This window comes from Dermacentor variabilis, chromosome 10, assembly GCF_050947875.1.
Source record: "Dermacentor variabilis isolate Ectoservices chromosome 10, ASM5094787v1, whole genome shotgun sequence".
NCBI lineage: Eukaryota > Metazoa > Arthropoda > Arachnida > Ixodida > Ixodidae > Dermacentor > Dermacentor variabilis.
In genome coordinates this window covers 10,007,791-10,030,000 of record NC_134577.1, presented here as the reverse complement: position 1 = coordinate 10,030,000, position 22,210 = coordinate 10,007,791, and the positions used below count along the sequence as shown (strand labels likewise).

At 46.6% G+C, this 22,210-nt stretch overlaps 1 protein-coding gene across 5 annotated transcripts in view; it reads left to right on the top strand.

Annotated features, from left to right (window-relative positions):
• dnc (phosphodiesterase dunce) overlaps window positions 1–22,210 on the top strand; it is a 708,859-nt gene that overhangs the window by 270,552 nt on the left and 416,097 nt on the right. Inside the window, exon 1 of one of the 5 annotated variants that reach the window (XM_075671518.1) lies at window positions 2,142–4,651. The exons of 3 other annotated variants lie outside the window; for them this stretch is intronic. In XM_075671518.1, coding sequence (XP_075527633.1) covers window positions 4,200–4,651 — 452 coding nt within the window. In that variant the 5' untranslated portion in view covers window positions 2,142–4,199. Of the gene's footprint in view, window positions 1–2,141; window positions 4,652–22,210 lie in introns of those variants that run through there. One more of the 5 variants, XM_075671519.1, reaches the window with a different exon arrangement.

The window sequence follows — 22,210 nt, the reverse complement described above, 5'->3', positions numbered from 1 at the left end:
CGCTCCTAAACGTCAACATTTGTAGTAGATTTGTTCCCCGTGGTTAGGACTTTAGTTTAAACTTTCATTCTGCGTATGGTGGCTTTATGACTCCGGCGCTCGGAAATTTTTGTTAGTGCGCAGTTGTTTTGCCTGCTGGTCCTTCAGTCGAACTCCATTTTTGTTGCATTTGGATAGCATTACTGTTTGAGATCTTCAATCTTGCTTTCTTCATACTTTCTCTTTGCTTTCGTTCTCGCCATCTTCCATTTCCATGTTTCTATTCCTTCTTTCCCAGGCTTTGTGCCCCTTCCGTGACAGTTGCCGGAGTGCTTCATGCGTTCCTTATCTCTCTTTCAGTTGCCTATACATTTTCAAATCAAATAATAATAATGAAAATGGAATTTATTAAAGCTCTTCCAAGGGATCAAGAGACACTGTACAAACAGTCCTAGCTTTTGGCATCAGCAACACGAGTTCGCGTCTTGCGCCGAAGCCATGGCAGCACCTACAGCGCCACTGGCATGTTCTCCACTATAATAATAATAATAATAATAATAATAATAATAATAATAATAATAATAATAATAATAATAATAATAATAATAATAATAATAATAATAATAATCTTTTATTGCACATAACGTATACAGGGCAATGAAACGGGCCTGTCAAAGCCTCTAGTGGCTTGAGGGACTTCGCCCGGCAAAGTCGGCAGACGGACGTGCACTAAAACATAAAATATGAACATAATATAAACACAATATATCAACACAATACTAACATGAAATCAATAGTGACAAAGGTGCAAAAAGTTAGGAAAAGTAACATCAACAAGAAATGAAAAGTAAAGAGCAAGGAACAGTATTTTAACAATTCGTGCCTGATCATGAACATTTTTCAGGCATATGTGTTACAATGAGTGAACCGTGTTACAATGAGTGAACCATGATTTTTAGCGCTTAATAATAATAAGAATAATAATAATAAGAATAATAATAATAACTCTGATGATGATGGTGATGATTAGCAATGCTGCAGGTTAATGCGCAGTAGGTTAATGCCACCTTACGAAACACTGACGCCCTACGTATTGTGTACGTATTCACAGCCCTAGTTTTGATTGATACCAGAAGTAATTTGGACGTGCGAAAGCTGGCGCAGGACATCGGGCAGGAGTGAACCGACGTCCGCCGGTGCTGCGGCGAAGCCTACTCCTCATGCCGATAAGCCAGCTACATTAGCTTAGGCGCCACCTCCAGGCCATCGACGATAGTCGTCCTGCGCTCCTCATCAAAGCAAAGCCCCGCCGTCATCCAGCATTACCTCCAGTCGCGCGCTGTGCTCTGCTGCCGCACGCGTCGTCAAAGGGACCACCCGAGAGGCTCTCCCGACTCGAGCAGCGGCCCAGTGTGGAGGCGGGGGAAGGCAGAGCAAGCCAGAGGAAGGGCTTCTGCAGCCGGCGCGCAGCGCGAGAGGCAGCATCTGTCGACGCGGGATCTTGGCTCGCGAGCGACACACGCTCTGCCACCGCCGGGTATAGGGTCCGGGCCTCCTCTGTTGGTTTGGTCTCGACGCTAGCGCCCGCTAGCACGACAGGGCTTCCTAGCAGCGGAACCGCAACCCTCCCACATCCACTCCTACTGCGCCCCGCTCTTTCTTCCCTCTTCTCTTTCTCTTCGTTCCCTCGGAGTTTGAGCTTGAGGCTTCCGAGGCCTACGCCCGCTTTTTCTCTCTCGCGTCTTTCTTTGACCCGCGCATGTTCCGTGTGGGGTTTCTTTGCTGTCATTTAACTTCTTGGAGCTGGCTAGAGAGGAGGAGTTTTGTGTGTGTTTGTGTGTGCGTGCCTGTGCGCGCATATAGTGGGAGCTGCTGCCTGCTTCGACTGCTGCTCGCTGGCTGGGCTCGCCACGGGGCACCGTCCAGGCTCCGTTCCAAGGCGCTGGTTCTCCCCACACTGCTCGAGCGGCGTTTCTTCCGCACTGCACCCCTCCCCCCCACCTCCTTCTTGCTAGTCGCTTCTTTCTTTCGCACGAAGGAGCCCGATACGCAGCCAAGCAGCAGCGAACGCGGCTTCTTCGCTCCTTCTCTGTCGCGCGCCCGAACAGCAAGAGCAACTGCGCGCTCTTTCCTTCGACGCTCGCAGCCGGCGAACCTCGAGTCGCAAGCGCTGCCTCCTCCTTCTGTCGGTGGTGTTGCCGTTCGCCCGCCTCTGCTGCCGCGGCTTCTTGTTTTGATCGCTGCGCGACGTCGTCGACGGCGACGTCTCTGGCTCCTGGGAATGTGCCTCGGCGCCGTCTTTGTTCGCGATAATGCGCCGTAGTTAGCTCGCTGTTGACGCGGACGAACTCGCTGCCGCGTGCGACGCTGACCTCGTGGTGCCTTGGCTCGGCTCGACTGCTGTGTCTTGGAAACCTGTTCGCCGGTGACAGTGCATCGCTGGCGCTTTCAACTTTCGGGACGACAGGGCAGTCCTAGAAGTTCTTACCCTCCGTGGCGAAGCGGCAAATGCAGTCGTGAATTGTTTGCTCGGGGTCCCTCCGTGGTTACGAAGATACTGCAAGGAACGCAAGTGTGATTGTCATCGGTAGCTAATGGCCCTCGGGCCACGGACAGCAAACTTCTTGACGTCAAACGCTCTAGGCTTGGACGGTTGGTTGACCTCACGGTGAAAGGGCATTTAGGCGTTTATGGGAGTTCACTGCTTACAAGGCTGGTGGTGATGATCATCTATTCTTCTTTTAATGCATGTCGTGACATGTCGTGGACCTTCTGCGAGTGTCTGGAAGCGATGTGATGTGCTTTCGTCGCCGTGGGCTATCATCAGTCAATGCGGTTCCGGAAAGACTTCGCGAAACTGTTTAACGTTACGTTCATGCCCTGCTTAGGGCACCCTACTGTGAGTCCTACCCTCTTGGCAGCGCCTTCGTGTCTTGGGTGGCCTAGCTTGCTGAGCGTGTCGCTAGTGACAGAAGGGTCCCGGTGTTGACAAACGTAGTGTGGTGACGGACGAGACACGCCGCGTGTCTCTGCCTAGCTAAGAAGCTACGTCAAAGTGCCATTCTCTGATTTCGTGCTACAGCGAATGCTTCTGGATTCGGATCTTGCGATCTTGGAGGAGTCTTTTCGCGTGACCCATTGCGAATGCGTGTTGCGACATTTACGAAACGCCGGAAGCAACATCTTCGCTTTGGCGTGACGGCACAGTCCTATTGTTACTTGCCTCCAACCGTGTGGCATCGCCAACAGATTTGAATCTCACCGCGGCGGGAGGACGGTGACGTCAGCTGGCTTGCGCTTGGATACGCTGTGGTCAAAGCTGATCGCCGCCGCTTCGCATCTGGAGGATACTGCTTCGCCACGGGAATGTACGTGATGTGTGGTCGACGTCGCTTGTGATGTGCTTCACGGTGGAGTGACGTGCGTGTGGTGAAAACGGAGGCCTGCGTAGGAAGCCCGTCTACGCTATTCAATTAAACCTCTCGCTGAGCTATCGTACAACATTGGGGTTACTTGAGGTCTTTTCGGCTTTTATTTTCTGTCTTAGTGTATTGATCGCTGGTGGAGATCTCATTGAGCTTTGTCACGTAGTACCGCGAGCGTTGTCGCTGGAGAGCTTTGCGCCCCCTCAGCCTCAGTGCTGCGCTTATCGCGAAAACGTACGTGAGGTTCGCAGAGTGTGCGCGCATTTGGTGCGATGTAAGCAGTTATTCAAGCCACCTAGGAGTGCCAGTCAGCGCCAGTCGTTTCTTAATAACGTTTTGCCCTGGTTACTTTTCGACTTGGTTTACCCTGACTCACTCGACTGTAAAATTCGCAGGTTTTCTTATCAGCCGACCCTTTACTAGATAATTTCTCGGGCTGCAAGGGCCCTCTCTCTCTCGAGACCTCGTCGCGGTACTCCTCAAAGAGACTCCATAGACGACGTAAGTGACCTCGAGGAGCGAACGCGATATCCTCAAGTCGGTGAGTAAGATTCCTGACGTCTCTGCGTGTGGCCAGTCAAATCCGCGTGCCTGTTTCCCTTTTCGGATTTCGTTCAGTGAGGCGCGGTAACGCTGGAGCCACGAAGTAGGACGACCGCCCTGGGCTCTTATTCACACGAAACCGGCGGCCCATGCGTCGTCGCCCCTAACAACACCCTGGCGTCAACCGCTGTAGGAAAGCGACCACGCCGCTGCTCCGACGTCGTGCTCGGTGCCGCGGCCGTGGGCCCGTCCATGTGGTGGTGGGACCTCCGCGGCTCCCTGTCGTCGGTGCCCGTCGCGTGCGCGGTGTGCCTCGTGCTGGCCAGCGCGATCAGCTTCGTGCTCGCGTGGTCGATCGCGTTGGGCGTCGTGTTCACCGTGGCCTCAGTGTTCGGACTGGCGCTTGCGACTAGATCTAACGGCCCCTCCGTGCCTCAGTCGTCGCCGTCGTCATCGACGCCACCTGCTCCTTCAACGGTGGTGATGACGCCCGCCGTCGCGGACGACGTCGTCGTCGACGATGAGGAGGATGACTACGATGAGTTCGCCGAGAAGTCTTCGCCGTCGCCCATTCTGGAGCAGGCGAAGAGCCGCGGATCTGGTCCCGGCTCCCGTAGCGCCACAGTCGGTGCCCTTGGGCTGTCGCGGCAGCATATCATCCACCTGCGACGTCTCTACCAGCGGCACCATGGGCCCGGTGTTCGGTAATGCCCGATCCTGTCTATACACTAGGGAAACATCAAAGAAATTATCGCATATACGAAAAAAACGTGCGCCGGTTTAGATGGAGGAGCTCGGATGTTCGTTCGTTCCATCACTACTCATGCCTGCTGTTGTGCCTTTGATGAGAGTAGCATCGAGGAAACAACCTCGAGCCCAAATGACAGTTCTTCATATCCCAAGCCTAACGGTCGGAAATGAATCAGCAGCACTCGCTTTGGATGTTCGCTTTGACAGAAGGCTGCAGCTGTGATCTTTCACCGATTTCATTGCTTTGATCGTTTTGATCGTCAGGCTTCTATGCATCAGCGCTGCACGTTAAATAGTTTACGAATGTGACGGCAATACCATCCGCTGGTGGCAATTCATGTGTGAGCTTCGTGCTATGCAGCCGTACAGAAGAACAATGAGAAGTCCTTCGTGACACCCAGGAATGAATGAATGCACGTTTAATTGGTGACGTTAATGATATAGCTCATGCTTTTAGAGTAGGCGTGTTCGTGGCTTAACATGGGTGGAACGGAGACGAAAAGCATACATATATGTATTTTTCTTTTTCGTTGGAACTCATAGTTGATTGATGTACTGACGTGACGGAGCTGTGCCTTATTGCACTGTCCGTGCAGAAGCGTCCCCGTTGAGCAGTCTTTCCCGGCTGCTCTAACACTTGCGCGCCCGAGTGGTCTGGCGTCTACGCGTCGAGGAGCTGCGATATCGTTCAGCAGCCGTCGTTCGTTTACGCTCGCGTAATGCACGGCGAACGCTGCTCGCCTTTTATGCTGGGAATATTGAGTCCTGCGTTTAGACGTTGCGCTCTATGCTCGGCGAATGCAACGAGCAGCCGTGGATTAGGCGTCCGATCGATGTATGTAAATGCCCGTGCCGAGTTTCATCTGCATTTGAAATGAATGAGGTGTGCTCTAGGAAGTCGCGCGATGAAATTGGCGCCCACTGACTCTTCTATTTAGCGCGACTCGTCGTTTATGGGATGTGGAGTAAGTTCGTGCTGTAGTTTCGCCCAGGAAGAAATAATGCTGAGTGATTAACGCAGAAACTTGGGCTAGTTGGTGTTGATGCATTTGCTGAGACATAGTTACTAGCGCTAACAAGACTAACGGAAAAAAAAGTTGGGACAGGTCAGAGCGCTAGCGAACAGACGTTAGGAAAGTGCCCATTGTACTAGAAAGCAGAGTAATTAACGCAGAAAGTTGGGCTAGTTGGTGTTGATGCACTAGCGCTCTGTCCTATCCCAGCTTTTTTTTTTTTTTCGTTAGTCTTGTTAGCGCTAGTAACTATGTCTCAGCAAATAATGCTGAACCTTAAAAGTATATCCGGTCTGCACGACTCTTGTGAAAGCATGCCAAGCCGACCTTGCTATGCAGCCTCATCGATGCAGTGCACTCTATAGATGTGCCGATGATTTCACGGACGGCTACATAAATTACCACATCGGTCCTATGCCAGTTCAGCCACCGTCACTTAGACAGACTTCTCGAATTAGTGCTGTCGGAAGTAAGAGGGTCGGCCGTCGCACATATTGAGACAACCAGATCAACGACCGGGCAACGCCTGGCCACTACCACAATTTAATTCCATCTTCCTTTATTTCTCTTTCTTTCTTTCTTTCTTTCTTTCTTTCTTTCTTTCTTTCTTTCTTTCTTTCTTTCTTTCTTTCTTTCTTGATGGCTAAGAAGACAAATCACTCCACTGTTGGCGGCTCCTGAGACCCCTGTTCGCCATTTATAGTGTAGCTGCAAATAGTCCATAAATTACTAAATAAAAGATGATAAAATTGGCGCATAGTGCCAATATTTCTTTAATCTGTGGCAACTGTCACGAAAGCATATCTGGACAGCCTTTTGCAAAGTCGATAGATGTTTTGCTATAAAGTCCGAAAGATGATAAAAATTATTCACGCGAGCGTGTTTCGTTTGAATTTGTGGCAAATGTCGCAAAAAGCTGTTTGGATACTATTTGGAAAGCTAAGAGATGTTTTTCTATGAAGTTTATAAAATGCTCACAGTTTACAGGCTACTCGTGGTCTTTTGCTCCTTAACATTTTGTATATCAATCCCCGCGCACTTTCTGCAAAGACGTTTACAACAGTGCATGTCACAATAGAGCAATGAAAACAGGCAGGCTAATGCCGTTTAGTGTGTATCTTTAATTGACAAGAAGGCAAATATAGTCTACAGGAAGGCTTTCATTTTTTGTTTGCCGTGCCACGGGGCTAATCGATCCCACCTAAAGGCAAGAACGCTTTTTAAGTGCTCAGCAGTCTACGTGGAATATGTACTGTCTAAATCTGTTTATATTGGTGAGGGAACTCTTACTAAGGCTATAAGGCGTAGGTCATTCACGCAGTTGTAAGCAGATGGTCCGCTTTTGCTGTTATACTTGCAACGTTTCATTTTTCCTTTTTTTTTTTCCTTGTCACAGCACTCTGATTTCTTGTATATTTTATGCTTAGTTGATCACCTTATCAAGCAAATCAAAACAGTAAAGGATCGCGCCCAACTTTGACGGTCTGTGCTTCCATTCTGCGCACGTTGTGTGAGAACCACAGCGCTGCGTGGCATAGGCTGGCAGCATCGCCTTTCGCTGCCCCTCACTTAAGTAGGCCATAATTTACTCAGCGCACGTATGAAGGGGCCATCAACAAGCGTCCGTATGCGCGCCGATAGAAAGCGAGCGGTTTCCGGCGAAGGGGCCCGCGCGGAAGCCATGTTTACGACGTCTTCCCATCAAACGTCACGCGGTGAGAACTAAAATAGGAGACGGGAAAAACTTGATCGTGTTCGCGATGTTTTTCTAACGCTACCCGCCCTTGCGGCCAATATTTTTAACACGGCAGCAGGGATGAGGTGAACGGCCACGGAAGAGCGAACTTTCTTGCTGAGCGAACAACGACCACTACTGTGGTATAAAACTGAGCGCCGCTTTGGCGCACCATTTATAAACAACGCGTTTCGATCGCATTTATGGCACTTCTGCGCCTTAGGCCAGAGCGTACAGGAGGCGCGAGTTGATACTTTCGTGGCCAGGTCCTTGTCTGTCGACAGCTGCCTCCGATTTACGTCAAGCTCGGTTATCGCAGCCTCTTTATGTGTCTGTTAGTCGCCGGGCCACTTTCCGAGAAGAGGGGGACAAGAGGGGGGTTCTGAGACCAGTTTCCTGCAGCTTCCACTCATTTAGCACAGAACTTTTTCTGGTCTCCTTCTGTTGCAGAGGGCACACATCGTGATTTTTAGGTCCTGAAGTCCTGAAGTTGTTCTGAAGTTATCGAATACCAATGTTACTCGATTCAATAAACACTATGTACAGAAACACTTGTAGCGGCAGATTCCCTTTTGGTAATCATGGCTTAAGGTAGGTGACAGCTTGAGCGCCACTTGTGGGCCACGTTTACCTCCTTTGAGTAAGCTATAAAGGGCTGAAAGACGATCTCATAAGCCCAAATGTTGCGATGCTGAATTGTCGTTCGTGAGAAACCTTAGTTATTAGTATATCACGTTTCGTCACTGCCGTTGCTGTGGCAGAGGTGTCGATTTCGAAGCGCGCACATGTCTGGAAAACGATCCACTGAGCTTCCTAGCAGCTCATGACGTTGTTCGCAGCGTATCTGCTGCTGTGATCATCATCAGCAGCAGCCTATTTTATGTCCACTGCGGGACGAAGGAGTGTCCTAGCGATTCACAAGCACCCTTATCTTGAGCTAGCTGATGCCAACCTACGCTGTGTAATTTCCTATTTTCATCACACCACCTAATTTTCTGCCATCCTCGACTGCGCTTCCCTTCCCTTGGCACCCATTCTATAACTGTAATGGTTCACCGGTTACCTAGCCTACACATTAAATGTGTTGCCCCGCTTCATTATTTTTCTCCTAATGTCAATTAGAATATTGCCCCGCTTCATCATTTTTCTCCTAATGTCAATTAGAATATTGACGCGTTCAATACCTTTGCCAGGGAACTTCGCCTACATGCACGCAAAAAGTCGCAAGATCTCTGGAGTTCAAGTGCCTTCAATTGCCGATTATATAACCTGGACCCCACGCTACGGCTACAACTGCCATCTAGCCTTTCCCGCGGCGAAGCAACCTTGCTGTAGCGCTTGTGGCTGGGAGTAGCGTTCACGAACTCATACTCCTATCGTTTGGGAATGGCCGAGAGCCCGATGTGCGATTCCTGTGGGTGCGCGGAGACCATCGAGCACCTATTGTGTATCTGCCCCCGCTACGATGTACAACGGCTCTCTCTGCGGGAACCTTTACACCGACTGGACTTAAGACCGTTGACCGAGACAAAGGTACTCGGACTCTGGCCACACCCGTCACTGGCACGAAAAGCGAATTGTGCATTAGTGCAATACTTGAAGTGCACCGGCTTAAGAGACCGTTTATAGTGTCCCTCTGCATAGTGTCCCGCCCACACACACACTCAGTGCTCACTTTCTCCCCTTTTCCTCTTTCCATTCCCCTTTCCCCCACTCCCAGTGTAGGGTCGCAAACCGGATGCTCTTCTGGTTGACCTCCTTGCCTTTCCTGTCCTTGCTTTCTCTCTCTCTCTCTTTGGCTATCCCCGATTGCTCTCTGATTCACACCGCTCTCTTCCTGTCTCTAACGTTACGCATAACATGTTTCGTTCCATCGCGCTTTACGCTGTCCTTAACTTGTGCTCAAGCTTCATTGTTAACCTCCAACTTTCTGCCCCACAAATTTCCACTGGTGGAGTGCCTTTTCTTTTCGATGACAGTGGTATAAACTCCCAATCAGGATCTGGCAATACCTGCCGTATGCACTCCAACTCATTTTTATTGTTCCGTTATAGTTTTCTGCTATAGGAGAAAGTTATCCGCATGAAATTGTGTTTCGCTTCGTCGCGGTGGCATCTACCTTGTTCAAGCTCCGGTTTTTCAAGGGAACGATGAAAGGCTTTTTCTTTGCGGTTACTTTTGTGGGAACGAGGAGAGAAAGTGATTTAAAGAAGGCAACGAAAAACAGCGTAAGATTGGAACGCTGGACTAAGTGGTTCTGTTTCAGCCTGAACATTGTGCTAGACTTTCGAGGAAAAATACAAGTGACGACGAGGGTGACAGCACACGCTAGACCTTCAGCTGGTGGTTAATCTTGTACGTGATAAACATGTATAGCAAGTATAGAACGAACATGTGGCTCGAACCCCTGGGGCTAACCATAGATGTTGCTGCTTGGCTATGCTGCGCAGAGAGAGGGATGAAGAGAAAGCGGGGAAACATAGACAACATAAAGCGCGCGCAGTACGGAAGGTTATAGTAGGCAGCGTTCTCGGTTTATTATTGAGGCCCTTATAGGCCTAAAGAACTGGGTCAACGTAGTTATATCCTTCAGGGCGCAGATCCGTTGGAAGCACTGGTCCAGAATTTCACTGGACCTTTACTTCGGATTTAGCTTGCGACCCGGAATTCCCCTCCGTGAAACAATTTTATTACGCTGCGCGTGGTTGGGCGTCGCATTCACGAACGCTTATTCATTCCTAATCGAATTGAGCGCCGCGTTCCGTTCTTGCGGATGTGTTGAAGCTATAGGGCGCATTTTGTGTCACTGTCTCTCCTACCACTGTCAATGATGTGCGGTGCGCACTAGTCTCTGCTGCCTAGACTGATTCGGATGCAAAGATGCTGAGACCTTTACCGAAGGACTGCGGTATACACAAGACACCAAAGCGTTAATGCGTTGTTTGAACGCGACTGGGCGATACGGGTACTTGTGAGAATGCGTGAATGAACACTCATCTGTGAGTGTGCCCACTCTTCTGCCTCGTTCTTATCTTTCGCTTTTTCTCTTCCTTACGTGTAGGCTAACAAACGGTGCTCGATTATGGTTAACTTCCACGTCTCGGGGTCTTGACCTCTCTCTCTCTCTCTCTCTGTCCTTAAAACCTTTGTTCTAATAGGGGACAAATTATCTGCCTGTCTAGCACCCGGTGCGTCACTTCCCCTGTGACATAGGCATACACAAAGGTTTCCGACTGATTCGTCGCGTCCGTATTTGACAGTTAGGACAGCGTATTTAATACGCTTTGCCTCCATAGCGCATCACCACCGTTGACATGGATGCGACGCGCTAGACAAATGTGCGATTCGACGCTACACTGGCGCATTCGTATCAATGAGACCTTCGATCTTGAGTTGGGATAGTTGGTAGAGGAAAATTACGTAAAAACAGCACCAGCTACAAGACAACAAGAGATAACCACAAAGACGCTGTTCGACGTTGGCAACGTTGGTAACAAGCATATGTGACGTTCGCTGTTTCTGATATCTTCCTGTCTTTCTGTCTTCCTTTGATTCCTGGTCGTATTTCCTCTTTATTAAACGTGAAAAATGGAATCCTGACCACAAATAGCCTGGCTATACCAAATTCATAGGAATGGAAAGCTAAAAAAAATAAAGAAACAAGTATAATGAAGATACAAAGCATTGTCAAATATTTCGCAGAATGGCAAAGCACTAACTGAGCAAGTATGTAGGTCACGAAGAAAAAAAACGAAAAAGAAATGTTATACAAATACAAGAATATCACGAGCATGTACAGGTAATGCAGACATGGAGGAAACTTAAAATGCACATTAACTACCGTCCACAAAAAATTAATCAATTCAGTATCTACGAGAAATCACCTTTCCTAGTCGTCTACCTCAGCAGTCTTATTGCGTTCGCTCAGGCTTCAATCAAAGAGAGGCTTGTTTGCGTTCGCTAGATTTACACACTTTGGGAGTTTCCCTCCACCCCAGTCACGGATCCCTATACTCTAGAACTCAGAGTCAACATTGGCAGCAAATTTCCGTTTGTTTGCCACGTTCACCGAAATAACTCTTTCGACGTTTGGTTAGAATCTATGGAAGAGTATCCTATGGTGCATTGTTATTTCGTGCCCGCCTTTTCTTTTTCTTTTTTGACAGTTGAGGCACTATGGAGCTGTCTTCTTTCTGCTAGTTCGAGTACTTCTGCAAAGCGTCGTGATCCGAGTTGCGTAAACAATGTGGGCATTCAGACTCGCCCTGTGTCTCTGCTTTATCTTGTTGTGGCAGACAAAACAAAACTTCGGCTAGCTGAAAAAAAGAAAAAAAAACACACTGAAAGAAGTAAAGTGGTCGCTGGTTCGCCAGAAACACAAGACTCCTTTGATTTTGTTTTGTTCCTTTTTTGTTTTTTAATCCCTATACACGCGCGTATCTTCAACTATAGTCCAAGCTGAGAATTATATCCTACAGAAATGGATGAATGAATGAACTCCAAGAGTACGAGTCCCTATTTGTTTTTGTTTATATTTTATCTCCTTGTCATCTCCTGCACCTTAAGCTTTATTTAAATCCTGTGGAAATGGGTGAATAATTATATTAATTTTCTTCTAATGGAGTATACCGACACAAAAATTTTCGATCTTGTTTTTTCTGCTGCGATAAGTAGCTAGTAATCCGGTAACCGGTAATCCGGTAAGTAGCTAGTAACCCAGTAATCGCAGCACGAAACATCATTGGCTTCAGAGCGCGAGAGGTAATTACTTGGAGTCTTGTTTGTAGCGACCAGTCCAAGTTTCGATTTCAGAGGGCATCGAGATAGGCCAAATAAGGAATGTAAACAGAGCTGGACACGTGATCGCACAAAACTGTGACATGCACACGCCAGCGCGTTTGCCGACGCACGAGTTTCGTGTTGCTAGTTCGTCTCCTACTCCTGCACGTGCTTTGCGATGTCCTCGCCATCATCGTCGTCCTCGCTTTCGTCGTCCAGCGGCGACTATTTCCCACTTGCGGGAGTCGCCGCCGTATTAGACGTGGTCAACCACTTTTGATTGGATCCACTAAAAAGCAGCGACTCGGAAAGTGCGGCCAGCGACAGCTATCAATATGCGTACGCACCGCTACAAGTAGTACGAACCATTCGTCAAGGGCGCTTTGGGAATGGAGCATATTCCGGAGCAGCAAACAAGGCGGGGTAAAAGTCGGCGCAGCATCAGGCTTGTGGGTACGTAGTATTGGTGGAAGATCATCGAACTGCTCTAAGCTCGGCGGGTTTTGCTTATATCGGGCACGCTCGCCATGAAACGAGCAAATCCAGCTGCTCTTCAACGGGGTCCACTCTAAGCATCCAGTAGCGCTCAGCAATTTGGATCACTTCTGCCGCTTATCGACGCCCACGGTAGAGCGAACGAGCAAGCCGGGCGAGCTGGTGATCGCTGGCAAACGGTACAGTCTAGCTCGCCGGCCGTCGGATCCGAGGCCCACGGCCCTTGCGACCTGTCCGCAGCTCGTAATAAAGCACCCACATCTGTCAACACAATCAACGTCTGCACATTTATGTCACTCATAGGTGTCAATACAATTAGTTTTCCCGACTCCATTGGTAGCAATGAGAAAACACGTTAGCCAGGCGGCAGAGACAGTTGCTGCGGCGGCTGCGCTGACCGCTTGCGAGTCGAAATCAAGCCAACGATTTAGTACATCGCGCAACGTTTTATAACATGCACACTTTCGAGGTCACTTTACTCCGAGTTATTTCGTATCAGAAACAAATTTATCCCATTTTCGTGCCGCCGTCAGCGGAGAAAGAGGTCAGCGTCGCGACCAGGGAGGAAAAGAAAGACACCTGGACGATTGGAGTGGCAAGAAACTTGCTCGTCGGGCCCGGCCCAACGGCAGCGCGAACTCGTGGCGCAGCGTTTCCTCGGTTCTTTGCAATCCTTCCTTGATGTCGATGTCGCGAGGTGCTGCCTTCTACGGTTTCTTTTCTTTTCCCCATTTCTTTTCCTTTTCTTTTCCCTAATTTCTTTTCCCTAATGTTTGATACCATCTGGTCGTATGTTCTATTATGTAAGGCAGAAACGAAGCTGTGAAGAGCTGCTTTAGAGTCTCAAAATATAACCAATTTCTGTGCCGGTTCTTTGTTGATGTAATTCTCATTGGCACGGAGGGCTGCGAGTTCTCCCACCGTAGGTGTGGTCATGTATGACAGTTTCGACTTAAGTGGGACCCGCTCTGGTGGCGTGGTGGCTTTGGCGTTGCGCCGCCAAGCCCGAGGGCACGGCATCGAATCCCGACTGTTGCGGCCGCATTTCGATGAGGGCAAAATACAGGAACGCCCGTGTACCATGCATTGGGTGTACACTAAGGATCCCCAGGTGGTCCAAATTAATCTGGAGTCCCCACTACGGCGTGCCTCATATTTAAATGGTGGTTTTGGAACGTAAAACTCCAGAATTTAATTTTAATTTGATCATATTAAATGTAAAAGTATCGCTGAAACGCCGAACGCGGCAGCTGTGCTGGTAATTAAGGTCGGACCGTCGGTATAGGCTAGGTGTATTTTTTTTTCTTTTTTGAGAAGGTCAATTTTTTTTAAGTTTACCTCTGACAGATAGCACAATTGTAACCATTGATCTAAATTACTCGGAGAGGCGTCCATTGCTTCTACGGAAAATCAAAATGCGTAAATAAATAATTAACATAGTTACCTTAACTTTTATCTAAGTATCTTACGGAACATATTTAAATATATGAATTTTAAACGCTGACTGCAAGGCGCATCCACTTGAAGCGAATTCTCTGCACTGCACCAGTTTAGACGTATTAATTTTCAAAGTGTCCGACGAGATGCGTCGGTGGTCCAATTACTTTTGTACTTAAATGCATAAAACAGCCATCTCTTTAAAGAAGTAACTGGGTCGCCAGTGAATTTCTTCGGACACATTGAAAATTGTATCTAAGCTGGTGCAGTAAAGCGGATTTGTTCAAAGTGGACACAGCTTGCGAACTGACCGGCTACAATTGGAAAATTGAAATATGTGCCGTAATGTAACTAATGTAAGGGTAATTAGCGTAATTATGTTAGCCATTCATTTAAGCGTTCTGATTTCTCGTAGAAGTAATGGCCACTTCATCTAGTTATTTACAGGAAGGGTTTGGAATGTGCTATCAGCTGCCACAGGCAATTTTTCAAAATGTTGGACCTTGTAAAAGAAAGAAGAAAAAAAAACATCTGGTATATGTAAGCGGTCTTGATATGTCTGGTGCAGCAATGTTAGCGTCAGTTGCTCCAGAGTCAGGGACGGATGATTGGTTTTCTTTGTAATTCCTGGAATAAGCTACGTTCACATGAGGGTGTCGCAGGCACCATAGAGGAGGCTTCGCCGCATATGTGTAAACTGACGGTATGCGCACAAGTTAATGAGCGCTAATCACTCGCGAAAAGGTCGCTTGAGATTCCTCAGCCGGCAGACAAGGTAAACGATCATCGGGGAACCTTGACATATGGCCAATGTGCGCTCTGGCAGAGTCGGCAGCAATGTATGGCGGAATCGTACGTTCTCTCACGCGTGGAACTATAGTGGAGGTACAGTGTTCAGCGATTCAAACGCGACACGCAGTGCGCATGGTGGTTGAGAGCGCTTTTTGCACCACCTGTTGGCGGTGGGGACACCGAGCTTATGTACTGCGGCACACCATGAAAAGCGAGGGCCCTTGTGACGCATTGCGACTGCATTCGGCCCCCAGCTTTCACCATTAATTGCACCTCGAGCATACGTTGAGTGTACTCTGGGTTCAATGACTTTTCGCCTCCCGGATAAAGTCAAGCGATGCCAAGAAAGCATGCTTCACAGTATTCGCCTTGACATCGCCTTTACTCGATGCTATGCACTTCTTATCGGCCGTGCGGACAGTCCGAAATGCATGTGAACGCTGCCAAGTCTCTGAGAATCTCCAACATCTGTTTTTCGACTGCCCTCTTTGCGCTATAAATTATGATGTTTTACATGCCAAAACCAGTTTCTGATTATGAGGCACGCCGTAGTGGAGGACTCCGGAAATTTCGACCCCCTGGGGTTCTTTAACGCGCACCTAAATCTAAGTACCACGGGTGGTTTCGCATTTAGCCCCCATCGAAATGCGAACGCCGTGGCCCGGATTTGATCCCGCGACATCGTGTTCAGCAGCTCAACACGATAACTACTGAGCAACCACGTGCCACGGCGGGTCCTCTTTGCGCATCACAGCGGAACCCGATGGTTTCGACGCTAGCAGTCATTGGCAGGCAAACCTTGTCTGAAAGTACTATTTTGTTCGCAATCTGTGACCGTACAATAGCAACAATCGCTACAAGGGCTGCACTGGACTACTTGAAGATCACCGCAGTTGACACAAGGATTTGAAGAAACTACTGCGCTAGTGTATATATGCATCCCTTCTTCCTGTCCTCATCATCATCGTTCATCACTCCTCTTTGTCCCCTTTCTCTTTTTTCTGCTGCGCAGAGTAGTAGGCCTGAGCATGCTAGCTCAGGGCGACCTCTCTACCTTTCTAATAAATTCTCTCTCTCTTCTTCCTTGGCACCAATGAATATAACTCGCAAAAACAAGCCGTGTACACAAATGTGTACACCCTGACCAAATGAATCGGGCAAGTATATGAAGTCGAGCTGCTGCTTACCGCGAGTGAATGTGCTCAGTGTATACGAAGCGTGAGCGGCGCTTATTGGTGGATGTTTGCTGAAGACACATCGTGTTATGTACCGTGTGTTTCTGCGAAAGAGTTTTGAGCAGACGTTACGAATAGTGTAGTAGCGACAAATTGGTAATCTTTATTCGCACAATATGCGAGCCCTCCGACGCCTGAAATTCTGTGATATTTGCTATTAAGCTACTTGTATAGAATTTACTACTGTTTAGGGCTGGCTTTAACTAACTTAGTGCTGATTTTAACTGGCATTTCTCAGCGGTGCTGTCGAACCTTGTGAGCGTTGAAGCTTGTCGAAACGTATTATTGGCCTAGAAAAATAAATTATGGCGGCTTACCTGCCAAAACCATGATATGATTATGAGGTACGTCGTAGTGGGGCACTCCAAATTTATTTCGCAATATCTAGCGTGTCACCATGGAGCCTGTATACGCGTTATTTTCCCACAGCACTACTAATTGCTGAAGGAAACTGCGCGTGTCGTAAACGTGACAAGTTCTGAAAGACAACGTGGAACGTTTTGCGAAACGTTTTAAGTGCGAACACTTGCAACATGATGCCGGTGTGCATTCCTGCAAAATGAACACGCCTTCAGCATGCTCCGGCTTCAATCTCGAAATCTCATGCGCGCGGTAAATCGTATAACTTAAGGGTCAGCGGGATTTAGTTAATCAAAAAGCTGAGTGAAGATTGTAGCACAGTTCTTCACGTCTGGCACGGTAACCAGATGCATAGAATTGCCGAAATAAGCTTTTTTTCTGTAACTCCTAGCGTGAGTGAAATAAGCCTTTAATGAAAAGACCTTGCAAAATTATAAGATAGCATGAGAGTTCCATATTTCTTGTGTGACAAAATATTGTTGGCTCCACCAAAAGTGACCTACAGTTTTATAAATTGCCACTCAAACGTATATTTCTTTACAACTTTCTGGACACCTTTCACTGCACCTCCTGTTGGCATTTCATATCATTTCATATCATTTTTAAGTTGTACAGAATTTTTAAAACTAGCCTGTTGCAGATAAAATAATTCTAGTCTTCGAACTGGATTATTTAGAGAGGCGGGCATTGCTTGCACAAGGAATCAAAACATATAATGAACTAACCAGCAGAAAGTCACTAATTATCTTCCGTATTAATTACTTAACGGCACATATTGCGATCTGCGAATTGTAGCCCATGAGTTTGCAAGGCGTACCTACTTCGAATTAATTTCCAGAATGATGCCAGTTTGGATATATGCGTCATCAAACTTGGCGTAAGAAAGCAATGTTGTTCCACTTAAAAAAAGAAAACGCTCTTTTATGCTTTGAAGCACAGAAGCAACTGGAACACCCAGGTATTTGGTTCCACACTTTGGAAAATAATATATCTAAACTGGTGTCATCGTGGAATTTAATTCAAGTGGCTACGTCTTGCAAGCTCACCGGCTACAATTAGTAGATTGGAATATGTGCCCTAAATTAATAAATAATTATTTAATTACGTAATTTAGGTTAATTATTTGAATACGTCTTTCGAATTCTCGTTCTAGTAATGTCCGCCTTTTAGCATAAACCAGCTCAATGACGAATTATGCGACCTGCCGCAGGTGATATTAAAAATTCCATTAACTTCAAAATGTCACCCCGTATAGGTATAGTAATCGTTTCATCAGCTTCTGCAAAACATTGCTTCTGGCATCACTTGGCGCACTACTGATAAGAAACCTACCTGTCCAAACAGCCACTAGATTGAACCGGAGTGCTGACTGCTGACTCACCTGCAAGGAAACATATAACGAAAATTTTATTTATTTATTTATTTATTTATTTATTTTGCTCATAACCGCCTTCGCGCTTTTTGCGACTCCTACCACCTACCGCATTTCTTCCAAATGTCATCTCCAAACGTACCGTATCGTTCGTTGTGTCGTTCCGAAACATAAATAAGCCCCATTTCGGCGCTAGGATAAACTTAAATACACACACGTGTAGAGAGAGAGCGACACCCCCAGCTTTCACCGGGACAATTTCGCGCGCTGGGGAGTTGGCATTGGATTTTTTCACGCGCCACGTATAACAGCGCCACATTCGTTCGCGTTTTCCTTCGCAATGTTTTTTTTCTTTGTTTACTTTCTTCTTCGAACGCTATCGTACTAGCGACGGGCTGCGGGTTACGACCTGAGCTGCCGCGGGTCGTTACGCGCCCAGGAGTCCACGCGAAACGCTCCCGAGTCGTTCACGATGCCACTCGGCAAAAGTGGCGCCAGTCGGCGTTATTGTCGTGTGTTTATGCGTTCCGCTCCGTCTCAGCAACTATTGTTCGCAGTTCTTTGTGCGTGTAGGGCGTTACCTGGGTAAGTCCTGCGTGGAATCTCGGATTGAATTAATGAAGAAAAAAAAAGTGACGTTAGTTCAAAAGGCGTCGCAGTACTTCCGAAGAAACAGAAACCTGTCAGCTCTATAAAGCGAAGCCTCTTTTTCTTACTATATACTGCTGACGGCTGTAGCCGCAATGAGCTGCGTAAATACGCTGATTGATTGATTGATTGATTGATTGATTGATTGATTGATTGATTGATTGATTGATTGATTGATTGATTGATTGATTGATTGATTGATTGATTGATTGATTGATTGATTGATTGATTGATTGATTGATTGTCACGACTTGGAAGGCGTGTTAGCGCTTTCATATGGTGCTGCCTCAAAAGAAAGCATTACGCACATTCTTATACGCGCGGACACTTATACAGATTTTGGGACAGTAGTGCATCGCAATGATACTTCCTGCAACGACACTACTAGACAATGGTAAAAACAAAATGAGCGAGCAAGGACTGTGTTACATCACTAAAGCGCACATGACGTCACTAGAGCATGACATCGAAAACATGAGGGTAAATAAAAACAATGGTACAATATGGATAAATCTTCCATACAATGACACCAAAAGCTGGGCGTCAGCCCAGCTGACGGCCCAGTATGTGTATTTAACGAATTTTTATTGATTAATGCGATTGGAAGACGGAGTGTTGCACATTTTGGTTTATTATTATGACACTGCCACGTGACAATCGTGATGATGATGAACCTCTGTCATGGCTCGCACCCACTTAGGGGGATAAATAGTGCAATATTTTTTATTTCTTCTTCTTTTATTTTTATTTTGTGCATGCCTTTGTTATTTCGTGCTTCATATTCAGTTACTGTTGGCGGCTCCCTAGTCTGAAATAATGAAATAATCGTGTTGTTAATAAACGAAAGAACAGAAGGGTAGTTTAGGGCTGGAGGTAAGGGGGGAGGTGGAACGTGATGTATATGCTGTTATCCACGACTTACAGCTGTATTGTTTCCACTCTGTTTTAGAAGGCAGATAATTTTTTATTTGTTTGGCATTGGCGTTACCACGAGGATCGGTTCATTAGTGCTATTTTTATTGCTGTAATGGTCGTTTAAACTTCGCCGTACTGCAATCGCGACTTTCAGCCCAGCTGACGGCCCAGTATGTGTATTTAACGAATTTTTATTGATTAATGCGATTGGAAGACGGAGTGTTGCACATTTTGGTTTATTATTATGACACTGCCACGTGACAATCGTGATGATGATGAACCTCTGTCATGGCTCGCACCCACTTAGGGGGATAAATAGTGCAATATTTTTTATTTCTTCTTCTTTTATTTTTATTTTGTGCATGCCTTTGTTATTTCGTGCTTCATATTCAGTTACTGTTGGCGGCTCCCTAGTCTGAAATAATGAAATAATCGTGTTGTTAATAAACGAAAGAACAGAAGGGTAGTTTAGGGCTGGAGGTAAGGGGGGAGGTGGAACGTGATGTATATGCTGTTATCCACGACTTACAGCCCAGCTGACGGCCCAGTATGTGTATTTAACGAATTTTTATTGATTAATGCGATTGGAAGACGGAGTGTTGCACATTTTGGTTTATTATTATTATTATTATTATTATTATTATTATTATTATTATTATTATTATTATTATTATTATTATTATTATTATTATTATTATTATTATTATTATTATTATATACATTGGCGCTTCGTAGTAGGGAAGGTGCAGCAGCGTCGTCCAATGACACGGTGCTCGTCCTTGCCACTTTCCGAAGTTCAGGCTTCTTAATTCGCCAGTGCACCTCTAGTTAAAATAAATTGAATATTTCATACACAGAGCCGATCGTCTAGAAACGCATGCTTGTTTGTTCTTGCTTTCCTCTGGCGAGAGAAACCTTCCTCGTTTCGGCATTTACGACTTCCCTGTCCCAGTGTGCTCTCGCGTGCTTGTGGCTTGAATGGTTGTAGTGACTATACTTTGCTCCTTGCTTGATGGGTCTCGGCTTCTATGTAGTCGTGATTGAGTTGACATGAAGAATTCATAAGGTATGCTTCGCCACCTGAGTTGAGCGCATGATGTAAATTCCGTTGCCCTGCCGTCAATCTCTGAACAATACGCTTCGTTTCCTTTCTACTGCCAGGCGCTGTGATTGCAGGCGTATTTATAGAACGGAAGTTTGTCGAGTGATTCCAAGCGTCCCGGTGGAATGGAGGCCAGGGCGAGAAAATTATTCTACAAAGGTGCCACGCCTTTTCTTTCTTTCTTTTTGTTTCTGTCGATGCGAGTTGCAAGCCGAGGTGCGAACGACATCTATTCGCTGGGCGTAGTGCTAGCAGAAATGAGGGCTTTTTGAAAATAATCTTTTGTTTTTTGTGCCTAATGAAGGCGAAAGATTTGTCGAACGAGTAGGGGATTGTGACATGTGCAGCTGTCAACAACAAAGGGTGAGAATCGTGTTTTGTCCGAAAGGCACAATTTGCTTAGTGCGGTTGTCGAGACACTCGTATAGCAGCTTAGCCTGTCACCAGACATTAACCAGAAGTTAAGGCATGGAATTAACTTCTGGTATTATTGAATTCGAAATAAATTGCTCATTGTAGCATCGGCAGTGTATCGTATTTTTTTATTATTATTATTCCCCGTAGAATATTCATCACACGTTTCATGCGACCACATCTTTCGTATTTACACAAATATCGACACTACAGTATCGGTTAGCCCGATATTGATTATTCCACTGAATACTCAATATAAATAAATTTAACCAATATCTATTGCGTCGTGAATTATAATTTTGCAATGACATTTCTAGGCATATTTATTGTAAACAGGCATAATAACATGCACGCCGTTTAACGTTCTGCCTTCACGAAGGGCGGCGAGCGATGCAATCTGTTTGAATTTCCCTGACACCAAAGAGCGAATTATTCTTGTTTTGAATTTCTTTCAGTTAGGTTTTGTTTTGCATGACAAATGTGTTTCGGTTCGGTGGTGTCATTGCCACCACTAATGGGTAAGTACCGCCTGGTATTGCTTTATCGCGATGTGTATTCCTCAATTGCATCTGAAAACCGTGCATCGAGCGTATTATACTTATAGCGTATTCGATGCTTATCGTATGTGCTTGTACGCGTGTGTGCATGGGAGACGGGACGCCTTTTGTTGCCTCACTATCTTTGGATATTCCGCCCTAAGGTAACTTATCCTCCCTTTGGTCAGACACTAGTAAAGATCACCCGAAGTACTACGTCTATTTCCGCTGTGAACCTTGCTTTCCGCAGGTAAAACTGCACCATGTCTAACCTCGGCTCTGAAAATATACTGAAGAAAACAGCTAGTTGTCTGTAACTTTCTGGCTTGTTGCGATTATTTTAAAATCCGAGGACTTAAAGTTTGAATACATACGCAACATTCCGTTGCATGCGCACTAAATTATTCAGCGGTCACTAGGCCATGCAACATGCTGTGTTCTGCATTTCGGTGCACTTTGTAGCGTATAGTCTGAGAGAAGTGCTAATAAATTCGGTCTCTCTCTCTCTCTCTCTTTCGCAGGTGAGTGGTTTTATCTTCACGCTGGTCCTGCAGTTGATGCTCGTCGAGTGCCTGACTTCGTTTCGGGGTGTGTCATACCGTAAGTGTGTTATTGTACATTTTGTAGGCGATAAGTTCCACGTTTCTTGGCACAGTGCGTCAGACGCTAATACAACGCGA